This window comes from Microchirus variegatus, assembly GCF_963457635.1.
Source record: "Microchirus variegatus genome assembly, chromosome: 12".
Taxonomy (NCBI): domain Eukaryota; kingdom Metazoa; phylum Chordata; class Actinopteri; order Pleuronectiformes; family Soleidae; genus Microchirus; species Microchirus variegatus.
Window position 1 is genome coordinate 19,907,730 of NC_139813.1, and position 16,460 is coordinate 19,924,189.

Sequence of the window (16,460 nt, forward strand, 5' to 3'; positions counted from 1 at the left end):
CAGAGGTCAGAGGTCGAGACGAGTCAGCGCGGCCGCGTTGGGCTCGTACCTCTTTGATGAGGCCGATGAAGCGTCCGCCGAAGCGCCACGGCTTGTGGCGATTGCACTGCAGCGAGCTGACGGTGATCTGCTGCGACTGCTGCACGGCCACGGCCACCACGTGCACGGCGTCGTACATCAGCGCCGCGTCCGTCTGCAAAAGAGGAAGGCGGAAGATAATCTTTAGACATTTGAACAACGTGACCTTTGGAGTCTCGGGTGACTCGCTTTTACTCCTTATAGACGGCACAACATAACATAACATAACATAACATAAATTAGGATTAATACCTGCAGTAAATGCCCCCCCCCCACAAATGGCACAGTCTGTTAAAGTGTAAAAAAAAAAGAAAAGCTACCCGACCACTGTCTGGGCCGCTGAGAAAGCTCTGTCAGGGAGTGGAAGGCCCAGTGTGTCAGTGTGAAGACTAATGGTTCCTGATGGGTGTGACTGTTTCCCTCCAGAGAGAGGCAACTCAAAAACAGGCACCAGTGCAGACAGGACCACTCTCACTGGAACACTTTACGCTTTATTGTGCTGGATGTACACAAAGCAGAGCTGGGATGGATGAAGAAGAAGAATGCTTTATATAATGCACACCATAGTGGCTCAAATAGCACACACGATCTTTACCTCACTGTATATAATAACTGGACGGAGCATTTTTGTTTGACGAGTGAAGCCTCAGTGGAAGGACAGAGGTAACAACAAGAACTCATCTGAAATAGAAGTCTATGAGGGAAATTAGCCTATTTCTCATTTCTAGAGTTAGTTAACCCTTTAACACCGCGCAACGGTTTGTGCTATCGGAAAAATTCCAACTGCTTCTGAAAAGCTGAGAAGTTGCAAGCCAAAACCAACGTGTGGTTATTAAGGTAATTTCACTCTGGCGAATCAGCGTCTTTGTCACCAGAGAGGAGAGAGTTGGAAAAAAACGCCTGTACATACTATAAGTTTCCATGTTCTGTCATGTATTCGAAAATTGAGACAAAGACTCAAACACAAATGTTATTTTAAACATGTTTTACAGTGTTGAAATTTCAAATTAAACACGCAAAATCGGTCGTTCATGTACAACTCGAGTGTATTGTCTTCATTTTAAACTGTTAATACACTACTTTGACATGCCGTAAACTGCATATATTGACAGTTATTCTGGACAAAAGCACTCACAGGACATTTTCTGGCCCCTTTTACGGTTAAAACAAGCAAAACAAATGAACAGAAACGAAATGACGTAACTTTTGAGGCTTAGGTGTTAAAAGGTTGATGTCGTCAATCGCTAGTTTTGGGTCTTCTTCAATAGATTGGTATCAACTTATAAATTATGTTTCCACTCGTCTCACTACATAAAGAAAACTGCAAATTGTGTCATTACTATCTATACTATCAGTTAAAAAAAAAAAAAATACTTTTTTGTGGGTCAATAAATCACAATATATGGTCTTGCTTGTGGAATCACAATCATGTCATCACCTCCGTGTTGAGATAAACTGCAGTAGAGTAAGATTAGATTAGATTCCACTTTATTGACCTCACAGTGGGAAGATTCTCCTGTTACGGCACCGCAAGGGACAGAGGTCTGAAGTATATATAGAATAAGCAAAGAGAATGACAAAAGGAAGATAAGCCAGAATGAATATGGCAATCCAAATACAAAACGGACATAGAATGGATATTAAAATAGTGAAATAAGATAGAACGATATTTTACAATTAGAATTACAGGACGAGTGTAGAGTAACGCATAAACAATATGACAGTCTTATAGTGTTTCTCCAGTGTCCGACACTAAAGTATCGCCACATTCTTGCCAATGCACAACTCTGACTGGTCTCTTAACGTGATAAATACACACACACACACACACACACACACACACACACACACACACTCTCCGTGTACTGTACAGCCAGTAATGAGTCATCAAAAGGAGTAAAACGCTCACGCTGAAATATCTCTCACACACTCTTTACCACTCCACCTTGGCATATACTATGAATCCCACCCCCCTCTCTCTCTCTTTCAGCCCCGTGCACTCAGTTTTTGCTCAGATCCACACATTACAGCTCAGCTCAGATCCTCTTCTCCACAGTCCCACACACAACGGAAACACACTGCGGCGATGATCTTATGTGACAAGTCCTGGATGACCAAACCTGCGAGGGAGGGAGTATGAGAAAAAAAAAAAACATCTTTGAGAACACAAAGTGGCCGTAGCTATAGGGGTCTTTGTGAATGTGCCGGCTGTCAGAGAGAATGATCCGTGCTCGAGTACAGCCGAGCACAAAGCAAGGGAGGGCTCACGGAGACGCTGCTTAGCTCCATTCACTTCCCTACGTTCATCTCCATAGGTGCAGTAAAGCATCCATGACATCCACATGGAGGAGAGGGAGAGAAGGTACATGAAAGGTCTGGGAGGGGCGAAAGAGAGTGATTCATGTAAAATACGTTCAAACCTTATTTACGGTGGCAGGCCGATTAGAGAAATACATCCTGCAGTCGGCGCCGCGCGGAGAGAGGGGAGGACGTTCAAGACAGGGGAAGGAGGAGGGGGTAAAAGGAGTTCATGTGTGGTTGCGGTTGTAGGCAGATTGTCAGTTTTAGCTCGTTCTCCCCTGTGTGTTTGGAGATGGTGGCTGATGATGTCAAAGGCAGCAGCAGCAGCAGCAGCAGCAGCAGCAGCAGCAGCAGCAGCAGCAGCAGATCAGAGGATGGGAGAGCAATCTCTGCACTCTTTCATCTCCACTACTTTGCTGGGAAATGGAAGAGCTATGTGGCCGTATCTGCTCTCCCAGAGTCTATGTGTGTGTGTGTGTGGTGTTTGCGGTTAACGCTGATTAGGGAAAAAAAAAAACCAGTCTGCCATTTCACTAATACATTTTTTTTTTAATAGAGAGGAGGAATTTCTTCTCTTTTTTTTTTTTTTGAACCATCCAAAACCCCGAACACTATTCTCCCCACTGAGCGGGAAAGTGCATCATGTTCAATCATCCAATTATTGTGTTGCCAGCTATGTTACAAAGACTTATTGTTGGAGTGAATCCAGCGTTTTCTTCCACATGCATTTTCAAACACCCACCACCACTACCTGCACCCTCCCTCTCTCATAGTGAATTCACAAAAGTTCTAACAACATAGGCGTGAGGGGGGGGGGGTCGATTCACATAGGAATCCCGATTGTAAACATCCACGATTCTGAATTGATTCATAAACTTAAAAACTCAAAAAACAATTTTTTGAAAAACCACACAAAACACCAGTTTGTGTTATTTGTGTACACTTTATTATTGTACCTTCTGGAAGAAAAATGCAGCTAGTCTTAGCTTTTGTTTATGCAAGTTATTTTTTTGTACAGTAAGTAAGTTTTTATTTGTTTTGAATGAATAAATGTTAACTTTTGTCTTCAGTTTGCCTTTGTGTGATCACATTATCACATTATCTTATACAAACTGTATTGTTTTGATGCCATAATTTGCCTTAACACACTATGCATTGTATCCATTTTTGAATCGAGAATTGTTTGAATCGAATTGGTTGAATTGATTTTGAATCAAATCGTGACTCTAAGAATCGTAATCGAATCGTGAGCCACCCCAAAGATTCACATCCCTACAATCACATTCAGCGTACGTTCACCACTGTTTTCCATTCCAAAAGTACACAATACATTTTTTTTTTAAACTCATTCATTATATTTTTATTTAGTAACACTTTAGATGAGGAAGCACATATTCACCATTAACTAGGTGCTTAGTATAAGTCGCATACTAGCCCTTTATTAGTGATCATTAAGCACATCATAAAACACCTTATTCTACCTCTATTATGACATGAATTAAGATTTTTCCTATATAGGGGTTAAATATTTACTAATAAAGGGCTAGTATGTTACTTGAAGTGTCACCTTTTATTTTAATGCCTTTAGAATAATAAATACACCTTCACTCGAGTGTTGCTTGTGATTTTTCCTCCTCCAACAAAAACAACAACACTGCCCTCCTTTTCTTTTCTTTTTTTCATCCGAGTTCAATTATCCCATTTCTATTTCCCAACGCTATTAAGTTGTTATTCAGTTTGGTGTCACTGCATTATGCACACTGCCTTTTCCAATAAATCATTACAGCTATAAATATATTCTGTGAAAAACACAAGTGTTTACTTAAAAACAAGACACAGTCCTAAATCGCCCCCCCCCTTTTTTTTTCTTTTCACAGTGAATTACACTCTAATAGAAAATCCAGTTCAGATTTTTTTGTTTTTTTTGGTTGTGAGACAGGACACTGATGACTCAGATTACAAAAGCTCACCAGATGTTATCTCCTATCCTTGACTTCGAGGAACAACAGGCGATGGAGCTGCTTTGTTTTCCTCTCTCTCTCTCTCTCTTATATACTCTCTGCGGCACAGAGTCTCCAGATCAAACTGTTTTGTGTCGTCGTGCATCACAACGCAAACACACAAAGCAGCCAGAGGTGAAACACAACAGTTTCATTTGTTTTTTTTCCATACGTTGTTGTTTTAAAGGTATAGTCACAGGCCAGGGCTGCACTTGAGGAAGAGAAAGATCTTATGAATAACTGTGAGATTTAATTTAAACTGTTATAACGGTTACATTGAACAACAACAACAACAAAATGCCCTCAAAGGTGCATAAATGATAAGCAAAGCATTAGATATGCTAAAATTAATATACCCCGAGAGGCTTCATGTACATTATGACGTATCCAGTTTCAAGGGGAAGATTGAAAAAAGCTGTATATGCTGCTTAACCCTATAAAGGTAAGCGTATCATATGTGATACATGAGTTTTTGAGCCCTCTACATGAGCAATGTGACAATTTTTTCGCAAAAAAAAAAAAAACTAAAATCTTTTCCAGACGACCATCCTGCCAGTTCCATTGCTGCATTGTTTTTGTTGGAATAATTGGATTTGTTTGTGTATTTTTTGTTCAAGAAAAAAAAGCAAATATGATACAAATTAAAACTCCTATATGGAAATTGATATTGAAAAAAAAAAAAAAAAAAAAAATTGTTTGTTCAGAAGGACCAATCAAGGCTCCAGTTTCAAAGAAGTGGAATTTTCTGTCAACTATTTAATGGTTTGGGCTTTACAGGGTTAAGACAGAATGATTTGTTTATCATAACTCAAGATACAAGTGGTAGATACAGTTTATTAGATGTTGGACAGGCCAAAACACTCCATGAATCCCTTCCCTTAAATGATTAATATCATCCTTTCATTCCCTCTCTGACTTCCTGGAAGTTCTCCCCTCATCTTTTAACTTTCCGCTCGCTGTGATATATTAAATATTGCCTGGCTCCATCCCCTTTTTTTCTCCCCTCCAGTTGCATTTGATGCTGGAGCAGTTCCTGAAAATCTCTCTCTGTGATGGAAACAAAAAGAGAGTTTGGCATGAGATGGAAGGAAGGATGGATTTGGAGAGAGATCAAGAGCGGAGGGAGGGGGGTCAGGGTGTTATAAAATGAAAACTCACAGCTCTTGCATTCAATTTAAAGAACAAATCTTAAGAGTGATCTTTATGGTCTTTGTCTCAGAGACAAGCATCGGCCTTGTGGGGGTGTTTGGAGACCTAAACATGGAACATGATCCTGAGACTCCTGGGAAAGTCTGACGGATCTCCAAATCCTAATCTTTGTCTCCTTCCACTGAAATCACACAATCTATTACTTCAGTGGATTGTGTGAGATCAGCGTGTCTCAGTCCTGGTGAAGGGAAACATCTAAAACATGAAGGGCAGTGGGTTTTTCCGAGGATCGGGATTGGGAAACACTGGCCGAGATAACCCTGTCTTTAAGCCATGTAGGTTTCGGTGTGCAGTAAATCCAGCTATGGAAGCTCAACTTTACTATCCCGGGTAAATGTGGCACATTTCAGCTTAGCTTGTGGCATGTTGACATTCATTCCTACCATCCATCAACCTAAAAATATCAATTTCTTTGGGAGAACGGAGGGTATACTCTTACTCTATACTTTTACAACATTTTATATATATATACCTGTTATCTCATTCTTCCGAGCACTGGCTTCTACAAAACTCGATATTTGTCCTTTTTCTTGAGGTGGCAAAAAGCAAATTTAGTTCTGGCCTGGACATTTCATACTTGATGAGAAACTCAAGTGCAGAACCCTTGAGAAGTCGTCACAGGGAACACAAGAAAGAAGTTCTGCATGGATTTTGTGTCAACAATAAGTAACTCCATGACGTCATTCTTTTCTCACAGCGCCAAACTTCTCTGTTCTTACAGATTATGTACAGGCTGGTATTACACTTAATAAACTGCTGGAAACCAACAACATAAAACCACATTTTTTCAGCAGTTCAAACAGTTTTAATAACTAATAATCTTCTCTGAGCAAACTTCACTTCAAACGGTGCAAAACACGAATAATGAGGAGGAACTTTGAGAGCCTCTCGTTGCTCGTGTAGTTGCTGTTCGAGATCACACAGACTCCGCCGTGCCCGACAGAGAAAACACGACGGCTGCAATTTGCCATTCACGTCTGTATTTTCCCCCTTATACGAATCGTGCAATCTCTCATGAGTGGACCAATCTGTCATTTTTCTGTCATGGTTTGTGCACTGACTTCCATCCATCCATCCATTTTCTACCGCTGTATCCTCCACATAAGGGCTTGTGGAGGGGTGCTGTGCCAATCTCAGCCAGTCCATCACAGGTACACTCTCTCTCCTATGGTCAATTTAAGCCCAACGTATACTCCTGCGTAAAGTGCTCTACATAGGTTACGGAGACCCTTCTACGTCGCTGGAGACCCTTCTACGTAGTCTCCGGCTGCACAAAATATTTTTTAAGTGTCCGTCACTCCGTCAAGGGACAACGGAGACGGCTACAAGGGCTGCGATTGGTCCTCAGGACAGGCCGAGATAACGCTGCTGTCCACAGAGGCGGAGCTGATCACCGCCGACAACGTCGCTACCAAACTATAAATACGTCATATCTTAATACACAAACCAATTGTTTACACTCTAAATAGCTAATTTCTCGCCACAAATGATCTTTAAACTGCGTTCCGGGACACAGAATTTTTTTATTTCAGGTGAGAAACGGCCACTGTTTCAATTTTATTCCGCTGCAACAACAACAACAACAGTCTTTCTCTCTCGGACGCCATTGCTCACTGTAGCCAAACGCACAATAACCTTGCATAGCGACCCCTACTGATGGGGCGGGAAATTGCAGTGCGTATCCGTCACCACGACGGAGAACTATGAAGGCTCGAGGGGTTTCCGTGGTTACGCAGTCGGATAACGCATTACACAGTCGAAGAAGCATAGTGTGGCCTTTAGAGTGTCAAATTTACCTAATCCCCATATTGTATAGAAAGGTCCTTGGTCCGACCAGGTGATGACGCCAGGTCTTCTTGAACAAATTTGTATTTTACAGAATGTTTGGCAACCATACTAGCTTCTTCTATTATTTCCTATTTAGCCCTGACCAGTTTGATCAATTAAACTACTACATGGCAGTAGCCGGGTTACTAACTTTTTCTGCCTCCTCCCTCTTTTACCAAACAGGAAACGTGAAGAACATACAAACATTAGCACAGATGCGGGCACCAATTAGGAAGATGTAGCATGCGTGCCACATCCACAGGAAAAACACAGACACACACACACACAGTCAGACGCGATGACAACCCCTCGACTCGCAGGGCTTCCCAGAGGCATGCCTCATTTGTCGTGGTTGCGTACGGTTTCCTCATTTAGAGCAGGTGCGACTGCGAACCGAGCTATAGCTCCTCTGCTGTGCGTGCGCGCGTGTGTTCGTGTGTGTGTACACAAATATATTCATTTTCACGACATCAGTATTCATATCGACTCGCCACCTGCGCATAATTCTATAATTCCTCTGATAACGTAGCACCCCTGAAAAATGACATCTCTCCTTTTCTTTTTACCCCCCCTCGAAATCACTCAGTCACTACCCAGCATTCCTCTTACCACACACACACACACACACACACCTACACACACTACCGCCTGTAGATGTATGTGTGCTGCGGCTGCATGTGCACACTGCAACTGTTTATACATATCACATACATCTTATTAGCCCTAATAAGATTAACACTGACCTGTTATTCACCATGCATCGCTGGCTTGCAGCTGCCGGGCGTCAACAACACACACACACACATACAGAGACAGACACACACAGAGACACACACATGCAGCATTGCCAGCAGCATCAGAGTCACTATGTCAGTGGGAAAGAGAGAGAGAGAGAAGCTCATTGTTTTCTCTGAGCTTGAAGTCAGTCTGCCCTCAGATCACAGACAGGCCCGCGGGGTTTGATGATTTGATAGAGGAAGGAGGTAATTATTCGTTTCATGCCGTAGTTTATATGTATCTGTGCTGCTTCGCTGCGCAGCCGGTGCCACAGACTGTCACCGTCACAAACTGTGCTGTCAGACTAAGCTTTTTTGGATTTCTGAGTTTCAGTCAAACTGAGGCTTATGTAAGAAAAATGCCCCATTACATGATCATTCCTTTAATCAGGACTCAACTCTCAGTCAGTGGCTTATTGTTCTGACTAAAATAATAATACTTAAACAAAAAAAGGGCCTGGACACTGGTGGGACATGTCTGGATATAATTAGTGATGGATTTTAACTTCATCAAAAACAACCACCTCCACATGATGCCCGTCTAGTTTTTTTTAGTATTAGATGAAACGAGCAATACAAGTTTATTTCTGTCTATTCAAGGAGAAAAAACACATTGTAGTTTTACAGTTTAGTGCAAGTTAAGTGTCTGAAGAATTTTACCTTTACAGCTTAAATAAGGGAAGATAACATTTACGTTTTTCTTTTTTTTCAGTTTCCAGTCCATATTCCAAGATACAACTATGTACCAGTTGTTTGTATTCAAATACACACTGTTTACACTGTTTGATTATGATTTATTCAAATGACTAATTGTTAGTTATTATATTATTTTACACAGTTCTCAGAAACTTACTAAATTCCCCTATTGATTGATAAGAATGGCCAAAAATATCAGCAAAATTAACTGGCATCAAATATCGGCCGTTGGCTGCATTGCATTGCATTTGTAAAAATTTGCTAAATTGGCCATAGAAAAACCGACATCAGTTGATCTCTAATATAATTTTTTTGTTCTCAGCATTGTTCTACTTTTGTTTATTTTCTGTTTTTTTGGATTAGTTTCATCCTCTGCCTCTATAAATTCTGCAAAACAAGAATATGTTGCTACTATCACTACTATAACTGCAATGTATGTAGGATGACACCATGTATTTCTGGCATCTTTTGCGTGCTTTTTGTTTTCGTACTTAATTTAATCCCCTTAGGGAAATTCCTTCTCTGCATTATAACCCAATCCTCTACTAGAAACGTTCCTAGAATTAGCAGCAGTGACCTGGTTGGACTCCAACCAGCAACCCTCGAGTTACAAGTTCTCTTTCCACTTGTCCATGGTCTGACCGGGTGTCACATACATGCTTTGTAATGTGTCAGAAAAGTTTCACTCAACTACCAAAGTAAAATAAAAAAAAAAAGAGATGAGAAACAGTGAAATGTGACACATGTGATTTATGAACTATATTATGTCTGTTTCTGGAGAGGTGGCCATGTCGCATCACTTTGGTGGAGGGGGGGGGGTCCCTCAGGTGACTGAGACTCTGCACAGTGTCATCTCTCTTTCTGACTGTAACTTCTTCTCCATGTCTCCTTTGGTCTCTCCTTCGTCCATTTCTGTCTCTCCATTCATTCTTTATTCCCTCTCTCCTCCTCCTCCTCCTCCTCCTCCTCTTCCTTCCTCTGGATGTTCTGAGCCGTGTGTGGATGTTGCTCAGAGTGTGGATATATTATACGGGAAGACTTTGCCAATGTCATCACTGTCGTTCATTCCTCTTTCTTTTGTGTGTCGGTGGCGGAGGTTTAATCTCTTTCTCACGTTGCATTCCCACATGCTGAGGCAACGGAACATTTTTTTTTTGTCACGAGGAAGTGAGACAGGCTTTCTCCAATGAGAACCCCTGGGTAACGAAATCCATTGATTTATGGCTGTATGTGGAAGCACATTTATGGCTATTTAAGTGCACTTTAAAGACGGATAAAGAACAGCACTGCAGAGACTTTAAAATAGAGGGTTCCCATGGGAGTGACAGCATCAGCACATCTCTGATGTGTGTGTACATGCATTATCCAGTATTGATATCATGTTGGAGGTATTTATCTCATCAAATACTGACAGATGCAGCATGATGCTTTTGATTCGATCTTGAAAAACAGGGTCATCACAGTGTGTTTGTTTATACCCAAGTGGGTAAAGTAGTTTAAACATGCACAGGCTGTTCATACTGACAAGTTCATTTTTTTTTTCTGTTTGTCCTGAACAAACCTCTAGTGCTGCTGCTAGGGACCGAAAAAAAAAAAACAATAATTGCAAATCAGGTTTTCCAAAAGGGCCCGACAATGGGTGAATCGGAACGTAACAAGCTTTAAGTACACAACATTAAAAGATTATATGCTGGTGGCTGTGAGTTGATGGCGCTGTGTTAAAGGAAGGGTGGGAGATCATTTGCTGGAGCATTTTGTTTACTGTATTGCTTAAAATCCTCTTCACAACCCAATTAATGAATGCATTGTCACAAAAATTGGATCGTGATGCATCAATCTGACCCTGCACTCCCCCCCATATGTGCGTACCCCTCTTCGTACATGCTCAGAAGACAGCGCCAGAGCTTATGCTAGCTTGCTAAATCCAACAATACAGTTGCAGCAACGTTATGGCAGAAAATTTGCCAACAACAGATGTTGGTCGCAAACAAAAGACATTTTTTGGGGGAAAAGCTACCGCCGAGACAAAGGCTGAAGCAGAGCGATCCAAGACCAGAGTGAACATCGGTGCTGCGTTTGAACGGTGGCGACAACTGGAAGCCCAGAAAGGCCTGCAAAGTGATGACATGGTGGCTCTGTTTCCTACTGGACCGGTAGGGTAACTTCATGTCGTTTTCATCATCACGTTGTCAATTGAACAAATATCCCAAAAAGTTAGTGTCGCCGAGAAGTACCGGCTGCATAGTGCTTGTGAAACTGCGTTCATCGCATGTTTCCCAGGATCCAAGCTAAAATTAGACGTGTAGGTATTTGGGCACATAGTAAACTACTGGAAAAACAAAATCTTACTTGTTGCATCTAGTATGCATCAAAATAAAAGTTGATGCATTTCACGCTATTCCACAAATCCACCAACCTCAAGGTGACACTGGAGGTCGTTAGAGTCATGAATGTCTACAAAAAGCTCATAGCAAAGTGTCCAAAAAGGGCTAACCAACTGACACCGCCGTCCCTGAGCCACATGCTACTAGTGTAGCTAAAGATGTCACAGGTTGTTAATGTGAGTGACCGCGCGTGAGGAGCAATCAATATGACTTGTGCCAAACCAGAGTCTGTGAATCCTCAGAGCAGTGGCGTCCCACTAGAGCCTTCAGGCAACAGCATGCTGTTGGCAGCACTGTCCACTTCAGACTCTGCCCTAATTAGCACCACGCTGCCTCAAACCTACATCTGATTAAGTGCCTGTTTAACATGAAAGGCCTTTCCTCGTATTTAATCAGCCTCCAGCCAGGCTTACCTACAGAGACAAGTGGGTACCCTCTCCGCGGGTTTCCCCCGCCCTTTTAGTGCGTTATTTACGGTGTCAGCCGTTTCCACAATAACAAAAATAGGACACGGGAAACCGGGGAGTCACTTCAGAGAGGGGGGGGGCGCCATCGACAGCGACCATCAGTAAGATCCGGACTCTATGGCGTGGAGGAGTTGTTGAAGGGCCAAACAGTCGTTCACATTTTGCCACCATCTGGTTGTGAGGATGCAGAGAGTATGGAGGGAGTCCACATTTGATTTACAGTGTAAACAACACAAGCAGCGCTAATTACATCTGGGCTGCTCCTGAACAGGGGGCATTTTTGGAGAGAGGCCTCTCCAGAATGTCCACGTAGAATGATGCTAACACTTTAAAACAAATGTGCAGGAACAGGTTTTGTTTATTTCATGGCGGCATGTACCAGCTTGTTATGGTGTTATGGTGCTTTTTGCATGTAGAGCTATAGGAGTGATTTCTTTTGGGGGTATGAGTATGCAAGCAGGAATTTAAGGACCAGTGGTATCTAGGGGTGAACTTGCATATGGCAAACAACTGAGTACCCTTTTGCCTCACTCTTTATAGCTGCTTTTCCACTGAGGGGAACGTGTCGGTAAGGTATGGTATTTTCTTTGCGTTTCCATTAGGAATAGTACTGAAATAACTTTTCCAACCATTCCATTTTTTTGGTACCCTTCCCTTGAGTAGGTATGGGTGGAGCTAGACCAACGAAAGTCAGCCGATTAGTCCACAGAAAAACCCTACTTATTTACGACCAGTGTTTCTTTAATACCCGTAGCCTAGCTTGACAAGCAGCTCCAAACCAAGCAGGCAAAAAGCTGCTGGATGTCCTCCTTTGTTGTCTGTTATGTCGCATTCGTTGTTGGAAACTGGACCATGATGGAAAACAAGCCATATGATGACCTCCATGTAGCACAAAACAATCCTTCCCTAGAGTACATTTTTGAATAGTCCATTTTGGGCTACTGTACAAAATATGATGGCCTCCAAGAAAGAGCACCTGGAGCTCATTTTGAGGACACAATAAACACAATCGTCATTTCAAGGTGAATAAAATAATCAAAATAGAATTACTAACTATTGAATTGGATTTCCATTGACAACCCGGGCAATTTGTGACTAATCAGTAACTGCACAAATACAGAGGAAAACATAAGCATGTGCAGCTTTTTCCCCTCTATACTGTGCAGTGTATATTATACATGTCTGTGTATACAGTAGTTGGGAGGACCAGCTTCTCAATGGTTGACAGCTTGTCTAAAGATCCCAAGGCCACCCAATATCTCTGAGCACTTGTATGACCATGACACTCCCAGTCCCCGCTGCCAGCACCATTTTCCATGGCCTGATTGTATGATAGACATCTGGTGATGGCTGTAGTCTCTGATTGCTCAGGCTTTTATTGTCCTATATAACTCTAGCGCTGGAGCCCGCTTGCGTTATACTGATGATGAATGTCATGTACATGCATGTGTGATACAGTGTGTAACTCTCAGGGGGGGGGGGGGCGATCTGTTTTTCATTTTTAATCTATTTGTAATTCCCTTTCATCTCCATCGCAGTTTAGTTTATCAACATGAGAAGAGAATAAACAAAAGCCACATTAAAGTATAATGTGTTAGCGGAAGCGAAAATCAAACAAAAGATAATATATGTGTCCTTTTAAATACCTCATCTCCCCTCTGCCTGTTCTCTCACCCACAAAAGGCTTCTATGGACCGAGGGGAGCACTGGTGCTAATAATGTTGATGCTGTGCCAAGCCCAGCTGGTGGTGCCCGGCACAGGGCATCGAGTGTCTGCTCTCCACAGTCGCTGTCTTTAAAAGGCTCTTTCCTCTGCCAACTGGGATGTGACGGAGTGAGATCACATTGCCGTAATGGACACAACCAACCCGTGAGTCTGTGTGGGGCTTATTCTGTTAGCTTAGTCTCAAATTAAGCATTGAAACGAGGTGGATTATGAGTAAAATAGGCTCATGTGCATGTGACAAATGAACAATTCTGTATGAGAGGCTCTTAAAAACTAAACGTGTGTGTTTCAGAAACTATGACAACACTAAACTTTTGCAGGAGTTTCTCTAACTCAGTTTTGTTGTCAATACTAATATATCACTGAGCTAAAAGTGGCCCAAAATAAGTGGACAATAATCACGGTAATTAATAATGAATGTATTGTTATATGAACCAAACAGAATCTGCTGCACTCCGCCATGCATTGATATTGAATGTGACCAAATCCAATGCACTGAACTTATCTAAATTGCTGTTGTGATGAGGCTGAAGTCAATCCCAAACAAATTAAAGGACCCCCCGAAATGCAGAATCTAATATCCACTAAAGTGATTAATGTCAGGAAAAGTTACAGTAAACGTCCTCTCCTCAATATCATATCGACTGGCGAGCACCAAACTTGGCTCAACGTGCCGTCTAAGTGAGGTATGAGATCAGCTTCGCAGAGACAGAGATCTCTATGAGCAGCGTTCTATACAACAAATCCACTATTGAGAGCCGAAGAAGCACCCACCCCCCCCACTTCGCTTCGGAGGAGCCGCTAAATCAGACACCTCACACTGTGCGCTCAGCGTGTTTCACAGTCACATACAGGACAATACAAACACACGCTTCTATGTAAACACGCATTGTAAATCACGCTCCCCCCGCCACCTACAACAGGTTCCTCCATCTTGTTCTCGCTGTGTGGAGGCGGATCCCACTCTCTCCTCCCAACAGGCCTTGTTAATGCAGCAAGGTGTCTCCTCTCTCCTTCCCTTACACTTCCCTCGAGTATTACTCAGTAAAACCTGCATCCTCCCCTTTTCTTCCCCCTTCCATTCTTCAATTTCTCCTGCTCACAGTGTCGCTAAATCAAATGGCAAAATGCATAAACATCTGTATACTCATTACAATTCATACTTATCATTAGTTTTCTTTAATTACATGTATTTCTCTGGGACTTTTTGGAAATTGTATTAAAGGGACAATAACGTCAGATTTTCCCAAGCTTCCTTTTCCAATGAATTCAGTGGAAAGATTAAGTGCATTATTTCTCTCTATCAGTGCATTTAAATGATATGAATTTACATTATATACATAGGCTCAAGCTACTACTGCCTGTATAACTTCAGTCGGACCAAAATTGTCAACGTCCTGTGCATGCACCACAGTTTCCAAACCTGGCTAGAATCCAAAACATTGTAGAAAAAAGCTGATATCACTGCTTTGCCAACCACAATTCACAATTCTTCAATTATTCTAGGGCTTTTCAGTAGAAAGAGAAAAGTCAATTTACAGTCTGTGAGAGGGGAAAAATGGTGTTTGAATCATCGTCATTAGCAGTTATTTCCCAGTATCCTGTGAAAATGTGCTCTGCTTTCACATTGGCACGGCTGTTATACACATTACCCAAACATCTGCTCTCTATTAATAACCGAGTCGTTATTATGAACCATTATAGGTCAATATTCAGCTGAGAACATCCAGTCCTCTGTCGTCATTACACAGTAGCTCGGCGATAATGGACATAAATGAAAGGATGCAGATGCGGGAAACGTAGACACGACTGGGAGATGTTTTACTCCGTGAGTGGGGATTTAAAAGAATGCAAATTACAACAAAGCATAAAACCAAATAAGGCCATAGCTGCAGGCATATAATTACACACAGATGATCAGATTACATGCAAACAGTATCTATATATTGACACAGGTTGTTAGTCTCTAACTGCTTGTTAATGACGCACAGTTAAAACAAGTCGAGCTATAACTGTTTGAGTTGGAAAAATACTCTGGGGAAAATGGTTAGAGATGAAGTGGAAGCTATGTCCACACACATGAACTGGACTAATTAGCATGGCCACTCTTGTTCTGCATCGTCTGCCTGTCAGAAATTCCTCTGACAAAAAAAGAGTTCAGAGGCTGAGTGTTTGTGTCTGCGAGCTCGCCGCAAAGGTATAGCGCTCATTATACACCCTTCCCTGAGACAACACTCGGCCTCACCCAAGGCACCGAGTGTCACCGCGATTATACACTAGGCCCCAAATTATTGCGAGGCTAGTGGTGCTGAGAAGAAAAAAAACAAAAAAAAACGTCACATCTCGCATCTCTCGGCAGTCATGACATCCCCACCCCCATCATTCCTGTCGGAACTCATCGTCAAACCCCTACCTTCCTCCTCCTCCTCCTCCACCTCCCATCTCAGTCAATCAATCCTTCATGAAATCACAAGGTGACACGGACGGCGTCGTCCTGGTAACCATCGCTACACAACTGTTGCCTGGTCACCGAACGCACCGAAAAAAGAAAGAAACCCAGAGCACAGCCCCAGCAAGGCTCCCGTGTTGCAGAGAATGAAAAGGTAAGAGAGAGGAAATAAAAGGCTGGGTGGAGGGTGGAGGGGTTGTGGGGGTGGAAGGTCACACACTGGCTACTTTAGCCCTCACACATTTTAATTTATTTGATACCTTTTCCGGGCTTCTCTGGCCAGAGTGGTGTCGCATAGATGTCAGGCCAAATCTACATATGAATTAAAAGACATGCAGGTTTTATCTTATTTTAACCGATGCACACATCCACATAAATGTTCCTTGATTATTTCCTTTATTATGCAATTAAATAAACACTTCCACGATACATAAATACTCACACTGCTATCTGTTTGTTCCTCTGTGGAACAAATCCTCTTAGGAGCCTGCGCGCTGTGAAGAATATATATATATATATCGGAAACCCAGATTTGTAAATAGAGCTC

The 16,460-nt window shown here is 42.2% G+C and overlaps 1 protein-coding gene across 2 annotated transcripts in view; it reads right to left on the bottom strand.

Annotated features, from left to right (window-relative positions):
• Positions 1 to 16,460, bottom strand: part of LOC310934931 (glutamate receptor ionotropic, kainate 2-like) — a gene marked incomplete at both ends in the record, with an annotated part of 71,361 nt that overhangs the window by 21,609 nt on the left and 33,292 nt on the right. For both annotated transcript variants that reach the window (XM_083898736.1, XM_083898735.1), the window contains one exon: positions 50 to 193. In XM_083898736.1, coding sequence (XP_083754862.1) covers positions 50 to 193 — 144 coding nt within the window. The remainder of the gene's footprint in view (positions 1 to 49; positions 194 to 16,460) is intronic.